At 37.4% G+C, this 7,500-nt stretch overlaps 1 protein-coding gene across 1 annotated transcript in view; it reads left to right on the forward strand.

Moving 5' to 3' along the window:
* LOC144434315 (uncharacterized) overlaps positions 1-7,500 on the forward strand; it is a 17,986-nt gene that overhangs the window by 10,071 nt on the left and 415 nt on the right. Inside the window, exons 2-11 of the mRNA XM_078122766.1 lie at positions 928-1,116; positions 1,618-1,787; positions 2,156-2,318; positions 2,963-3,111; positions 3,673-3,748; positions 4,109-4,320; positions 4,941-5,031; positions 5,460-5,660; positions 6,762-6,916; positions 7,432-7,500. The exon at positions 7,432-7,500 is cut by the window's right edge and continues 415 nt beyond it. Coding sequence (XP_077978892.1) covers positions 928-1,116; positions 1,618-1,787; positions 2,156-2,318; positions 2,963-3,111; positions 3,673-3,748; positions 4,109-4,320; positions 4,941-5,031; positions 5,460-5,660; positions 6,762-6,916; positions 7,432-7,500 — 1,475 coding nt within the window. The remainder of the gene's footprint in view (positions 1-927; positions 1,117-1,617; positions 1,788-2,155; positions 2,319-2,962; positions 3,112-3,672; positions 3,749-4,108; positions 4,321-4,940; positions 5,032-5,459; positions 5,661-6,761; positions 6,917-7,431) is intronic.

The raw sequence follows: 7,500 nt of genomic DNA on the forward strand, positions 1-7,500 counted from the left end.
CTTGTTCTTATTTTTTAAATTATCTGTTCCGCCCATTGATTACGTTACTTAGCTACAAAGGGAAGGTCGGTAAAACTCTTTAACTTCACAGTTTGAATCACACAACATTTTGATCACCTTGAAGACATCAGCCATGTAAGTTGAATGTTGTTAACTCCCTGTCAAACTCATGCGTAAAACCGGACGAGACTTTCTATTTGATTGCGTGTTATCCATTCATCTCCCAAATGAAACGCGGGAAGATCAAGGAATCGTTTAACATCTGACACATGGGTGACGCATACTGTCAAACATATACAATGTAATGACAGGCTATCAGATTGCCTCCAATATATTGCAATTGATATACGAATAACGTCGTTAGTGGCGCTAATAATATGAGATAGGTAGCTAAAGAATTTCCTATGAGCCCGCTATTATATACGAAGTTGAATATTTGAAGAGACATTCAGTTGAGACAGGAGTATAGTAAAGTAAAAGTTATTGAAGCTTTGTGGGAATATTGATTTTTTCATAAGTGGATTTCCCAGTGGAGATCTCTGTCCTTTGGTAAATCGTCTTACCTACCACCTCCTCCCGCCCTCCCTTCCTCCCTCTGTCTGTCTCTAGCTTTCTCTCCCTCTCTTCCTCCAAACTCTCTCTTTCTTCATCCTCACCTCCCTCCCACTCTGTCTATCTATCTATCTATCCATCTGTGTCACTTTCTCTGTTTCGCCCTCTGTCCCCCATTTTCTACCTCCCATCCTCTCTCCCCTCCCTCCCATATCTGTCTGTCTGTCTGTCTGTCTGTCTGTCTGTCTGTCTGTCTGTCTGTCTGTAAGTCTATCGCTCTCTCTCTCTCACTCACTCTCTGTTATACTGAAGATATGACATTGTCGCAAAGTAATTGTATTCTTTGATTGAGCAGTACTATCTTTCTATATCTAGGCAAGACGCAAATTTCGGCGAGTGATTCGGCTTGTATGGTTACTATGCAGCTACAAGATACGTATGAAAAAGTTATCTCTGGAGAAGACGATACAAACCGCTACAGAACTACACTTCCATACTCTATATAACAGCAAAGAAGCCGAGGAAATAGCATTTAACAAGGCGTGGTTCCAGAAAGGACCAAAGGTATCAATGATTGTGAGAAAGACACGGTATAAGCAAGCCGTTAGTCCTATACATGTATAGTCGAGATTTGATAAGAAATGAAAGTGGGCTGACGTTTAAAAGCAATGAGATGTGAGGAAGCCATCATCTTGGCATAAAAACTACCACGTCACCCAACCCTGGCATTGAAATTCTAATTCACTTAGAAATAAGCTTGTATATGCTTAGCATGGCTACGTGATTATACACGTGATCATACGTTCAAAGACGATTGATACCTGTCCGTTAACATTCTTAATATAAAAATAACACTTAGTATGTTCAAACGTCAACGAACTGAATTTCAATATCGCACACACGTCGAGCAGCGAATGTGTAATATCCAATTACGGTAATTTGATAATTATTTCTATCTATCTTACTACCCCAATATAACCAGTGTTACTATGTGTGAAATATGTTTTAAAAGGTGCAGTTATTCACTATTTATGAAATTATTGCCATCCATTTGTTCATTTCTAGGAGTTTTCAAGGGTACCAAACTGGGCCAAGGATATTATCCAGAAACCAACGTTACAGCGAACAGACGGGGAACTACGTCAACTACACGCACTACTCCGAGGGTTGAGAAGTTTTGATAAGTTTACACATACTATACAAATGGCAATGTGTAAATCATTTTCCTATGAAATGTAAGTAATCGCAAGTAATCAATTTGAAACTATTATTGCAGTATATATTTGGGAAGCGACGTTTCCATGCACAGACTGGATGTGATATAGTGGTTAATATATTTACCCAGTTTATTTACACAAGTTTACATCACGGTACAACAGCACGCTGTTTACCAAATGACAACTTTTTTGTTGTGAGTTGCAATTATTCAATGATAAAAACGGACAGGGTCTATGTTGTTTCACATTTTTTTCCGAGTATAAAAACATAGCAAAGCTGTTTTATTAAAAAATCTCAAATATGTAATTACCTATTTTACATCCCTATTAACAGTGTTTTTAGCTGCCCATTGCCAAATTGTTATTATGTTTGTTTTCTTCTACAGCATTGAACCACGGCGGGTTATTCTGCGCAAAGGCCATATTGGTCAAAATTTTTATTTTATTTACTCTGGTTCTGTATTCGTCAACACGGAAGAACGGCACCCTGTAACTGGCAAGATATTCACTAAAACGGAGGCAGTACTTGCAAGAGGGGATTCATTTGGGGTAGGTTGTACACATGGTAAATGCGACAATGGGAAGTTAACCCGTCGGGAAACATTAACACAGACACAGACACAGGCACAGGCACAGACACAGACACAGACACTGACACAGACACAGACACAGACACAGACACAAATTAAAACTATTACTGCGACATGTTGATAAGGCTATCAATTGACGTTGATGTAATTACGCCCACAGTAGGGTGGTATTTACTGATAGCCAGTTTTTCTCTATTGACAGCACATTCTATACCTCATTCAGTGTTTAGGTATACTTCAAGCTGATTACAATGTGATTACATCCACATATAACCAAGGCATTGCTGTCACTCACTTGTGTAATGTACCACTTGCAACAACAATGTAGCTTTAGTTTGTGTTTCTTAGTTTGCCGAAAGGACATTTTCCATCGTAATATCTTATTCAGTGCTTCTAATAGTGCGGATAGAAGGAAGTTAAGCAATGTTTCGAAACTTACTATGTTCCAGTATTTGGACCTGATATACCCGGGCCACAGAGGTATATATAATAATCATAAATTAGCCTATTGCAGATATGAACACTTTATGCATGATGATGGCCACATGATACAGTCTGAAATCTGAAATAAAATATTAGTACCTGTCTTTTCTTTGACTGTAGGAACTGGCATTACTTCGAGACATCAAAAGGACGGCAACGATTTCAAGTCGAGACACCTGTGAGTTGTTAGTGGTAGATAGAGAAATCTTCAGCGAAATCTGCCCACGGATATTTGACCAAGAACTTGAAACAAAAGTGCAGTTTCTCGGGTATGATCGTATTCCTTAGTAATTACAAAACGTGGAAATGCTTTTCGAAATATTTCTGTGTTCGAAAATATTCGAGTAATTTCACAGAAAAGGAAAACATTTTCCTTGTCTGTTTAATAATATTTGAATGGATGTTTAGTAAACTTTTTAACGGGGGCATAGTCATGGCAACATTATATACATGATGGCAGCTATATGGAGATCGAGTCATTTGCAATACTTGCTTTAGGTTTTAGGTGTAATATAGGTGTTCTCTGGGCTACACTGCAAAGGTTTGGGATATTGGGAAGTCACAATAGTTATACATTTCCGAATGGTAAAATGACAAGATACACAAACTCGTGATATTGCCAGGTCAAACCAGAAAGCTATACCAAAGTCAAAGATAATTGAATTACAATTATGTAGATCATTAGTCATACTTGTACTTTATCATTAGAACCACAGTATATGATTGGACCTTTTCTTTAAAACGACATTGCATGTCCTGTTGGTGTCCTTTGCACTACAAATTCTGTTTGTACAATTAATAGCGTTGTTCATCCTATTTTATTTCGCCAGGAATTTGAGTATTTTTCACAAATACTGGAGTGTTGAGTCTCTCAAGAGCCTATGCGCCGAGAGTCAGATTCAAGAGGTAAATATACAGTTGACAAAACCTAAAGATTAATGCACTTCATCGGTATCAACAATCAAGGTGTCCACTGGCAATTACCTATACTGGTGTTACTAGCGCGCAGTATCCCTTTTACATGTAACAATCAGGTCGAATTCGCGCTAAGAAAATAAAGCAATGTAACATACGTTGCTAAGGTTTTTGTGGCATCAAACAAAAGAAATTTACTTGTGGTAGTAAGATTTTTGTCATGTCGAACAATAAAATATAGCAATGCGATATTAAGATACTTGTCGAGTTGATGACGTAACACTAATGCTTTTAAACCTTAAAGTTATCGAGGGTTCAATACATTTGTTGTATATCTGTGTGTCTAACTAGTTCAAGACAAACCGTGTGGTGACAGCTGATTGTATGGAAGATGACTCAGTATACATCTGTATGGAGGGAAGATGCAGAATTCTAAAGTATCTCCTTCTGGATGACGTGTGTGTAGACGAAGAAGATAGCTGTAGAGAAGAGATTGTAGACCTAGCCATTCTACTCACAGAACAAACCATGGAAAAGAAGATGTTCAAACGAGAAGACTTCAAATTAAGAGGTGATAACAATATTGGATCATTTCTAGTTAGATATTATTCCCCGATTATATTTTTTTTATTCAGACAAGGAAAATACTAGTGACCTAAGGGGTCTTAGGTAACGAGTAATTTCCAGCTGGATGAACAAAAATATTGGGGAATAATATGATCATACAGGAAAACTAATTGCGTTTTTGAACGTCTTGACTTATGTTTCGAGGACCGCAGAACCATGTGACGTAGACACGGGTTGTCGTGACATAGATCGACCAGGGTATATACAATCCATATTTTGTCAGTGTTCAAAGACAATAACTTGGTATAATTATTGTGTATGGTATAATTACTATTTTTGTCTACTTAAAAAAACCCCAATGTAAACAACATATAACAAATCCGTGTATGAAACTAATTAATCGCAAATCACTACACATCTGTCATTATTCTGTTTACAGAATATAAGTTGTAAATAACGCGTACTCACTTTCAATTACAAGTGTATTAAGTTAACACAATATATACGAACCAAATTTATGGCCATTGCAACAAGAAGGAAACAAATGCACTGGCCGAACGTTGGATAATATGTGGAATACTTACTTCTGCCTTTTATATTTTATTCTTCGTCGAACAGATGAAAGAAAAGCCCGCATTGACCAGAAGAATAACATGCTGTCTGCTATGCACTTAGAATATGCTGATAGACCATATGCTAAAGGCGAGGTACTAGAGTACTGAATACATATTTTACACACAGGGAAACCTGTCCACCATACTTGAAATCAGAGGTCGAAAATAGGATAATTCAGTTTGTGTGTGCATTTATCATGTCAATCTATGTTATGTTCATGTGAAGTAGCGATGGCACCAAGCAGCGATGGCACGAATACATGTCAGAGATTTTCGCAGCCATGTTAGTTTTACCACATGGTGAAGGTGAGCAAATCGAATGGTCCGAAAAATGGGAAAAACGTACTATTTAAAAAACGGAAAACACACAAAATGCTCTTTAATGGTGACTTTGGAATGATTTGTTCTCGCAAGGTGATAGATAAAAGTTCAGTCTGACATCTTCACCACATCGACAGATTCTTAATTCCAGTTTTTGTCTTGTGTTTAACATTCTCTGGTCTCTTTTTGTCTCATCCAAGGTGGAAGTAGCTGAATTAGATGAGAGTGGTAATGCTGTTCTCAAAGAGAGTTCAACACCAAACGCATCCTCTATGATTGATCGTGACAGTTTAATTTCCAATATGTCATTGAGTTCCTTTATGAAGATACAAACCAGAAAGATGGGTAAAAGGGACTTAGTCTACCTCGATGTTGGTGTCCTGAAAGCATCGCAAATATTTGTGAGTATTTTAAAAACATTCTCCTTCATATTAATGTGTATGAAGAATTTACCCATATGATTAAGCTATATATTATTTTCTTAGTGCTTTTTTTATTTCAAACATGCATTTCACACCAATACTACATGTATTGTTACTATGGCTACGAGCCAAAATACACATTCGGAATATTGCCATATTTCTCTGTTCTAAAAAGTTATTATTTTCTGTAATACGCTGGTCACGGTTTATGTTGTCGACTACATTATATAAGGTGAGCAGGAGCAAACGAATGACACCTTTTATGTTTATGGACGTACATGTATGAACTCTACTGTGTGAGTTAATTCCTGACTTCAAGACCAAGATCTCGATTAGTTTACTTCAAGTCCGATTAGTTTAGACAAATACCGATAGATTTTAGTTGGCGATTCCTTGAAAGACATCAGGTTAGAGAAAATCAAAATATATTATTGCACCAATATTAGCGTTTACGCTACATGATAGGATAGTAATCCACCAGACTTACAGATGAAGGATAACACCGGTGGATAACCTCCCGATCCAACAGCGCAAACGACCAAATGGGGTGGGGGTTATATTGTTATTGTACACCATGGAAACAATTTTATGATGAGGAATGCGGAATGATATTTGTAGTTTTGATCCTCTTACATTGTAGTCTGTTTACGGTGCTGATGTGCTACTTCGATGGCTCTCGTATTCGTATTGACGAATACAAGGGCTATCTAAGTGAGATATCACCACCGTAAACAGAACTGTACCAGTACAGTGCAGTAAGTATACTACAGTATAGTACAATAGAGTACAGTACAGTACAGTACATACGTACAGTACAGTGCAGTACAGTACAGAACAGTACAGTACAGTACAGTACAGTACAGTACAGTACAGTACAGTGCAGTGCAGTGCAGTGCAGTGCAGTGCAGTGCAGTACAGTACAGTACAGTACAGTACAGTACAGTACAGTACAGTACAGTACAGTACAGTACCGTACCGTACCGTACAGTGCAGTACAGTGCAGTATAGTACAGTGCGGTATAGTGCAGTACAGTTATAAAGTACGATGATTGTCACCTGTTTTTAATGTTACTTATATAGAACTTAGAAGAAATATTGAACCCTACCTTAGAGAAGAAGGGTCTTATTCTGGTCAGTAATGGTGCAAATCTAATACGAATCAAAAGGCCTCTACTGCTAAAACTAGCATCTTCAGAAGCAATGGAGTTTGCCAGGAACATCGCATCACAGTACAGGTAAGGCTACTTATAATTGGAAGATGCTAGGGTTCTTTAATTTATTTTGGTTCCATCTACCGAAAAATATACATCCTCAGAAGGGAACTAAACATAAAAAGCTTTGTCTTACTCAGGTAAACAGAGTTCACTATTCACATGCAACAGTCTACTCGCCTGCACTTTCGACTATTAATCAAGAGAAATTTGCTTTATTTTTTAGTCATTTTCAGTATATACCTGATTTATTCCATTTAATATCTTTATGAGTTGCCCCTCTCCAAAATTCTCTGTACTTCTTAAAAAATAACGAAGATCTCAGAATATTTTTGTTGTTCATACAAGAGTAGTTTTATTCTATGTATTATGTTGAATACTAAACTTAAACTATAATTAGAACCCAACAGCTATTTGTTAATCTACACAACAAATTAGTACGCTCTCCCCCCCCCCTCCTCCTCAGTATAAAATCGGCTTATGCTCCTTTAGATTTGCATATATCGATACTTATTTTTGTCTCTTCACCATGTTCACAGCTACCCGTCACAAAGGGTTCTCGAGAACTCCTACGGTGAACATAGCCGATGGGAGGAGTACAAACGAGG

Source organism: Glandiceps talaboti, chromosome 4 (genome assembly GCF_964340395.1).
Source record: "Glandiceps talaboti chromosome 4, keGlaTala1.1, whole genome shotgun sequence".
NCBI classification, from domain to species: domain Eukaryota; kingdom Metazoa; phylum Hemichordata; class Enteropneusta; family Spengelidae; genus Glandiceps; species Glandiceps talaboti.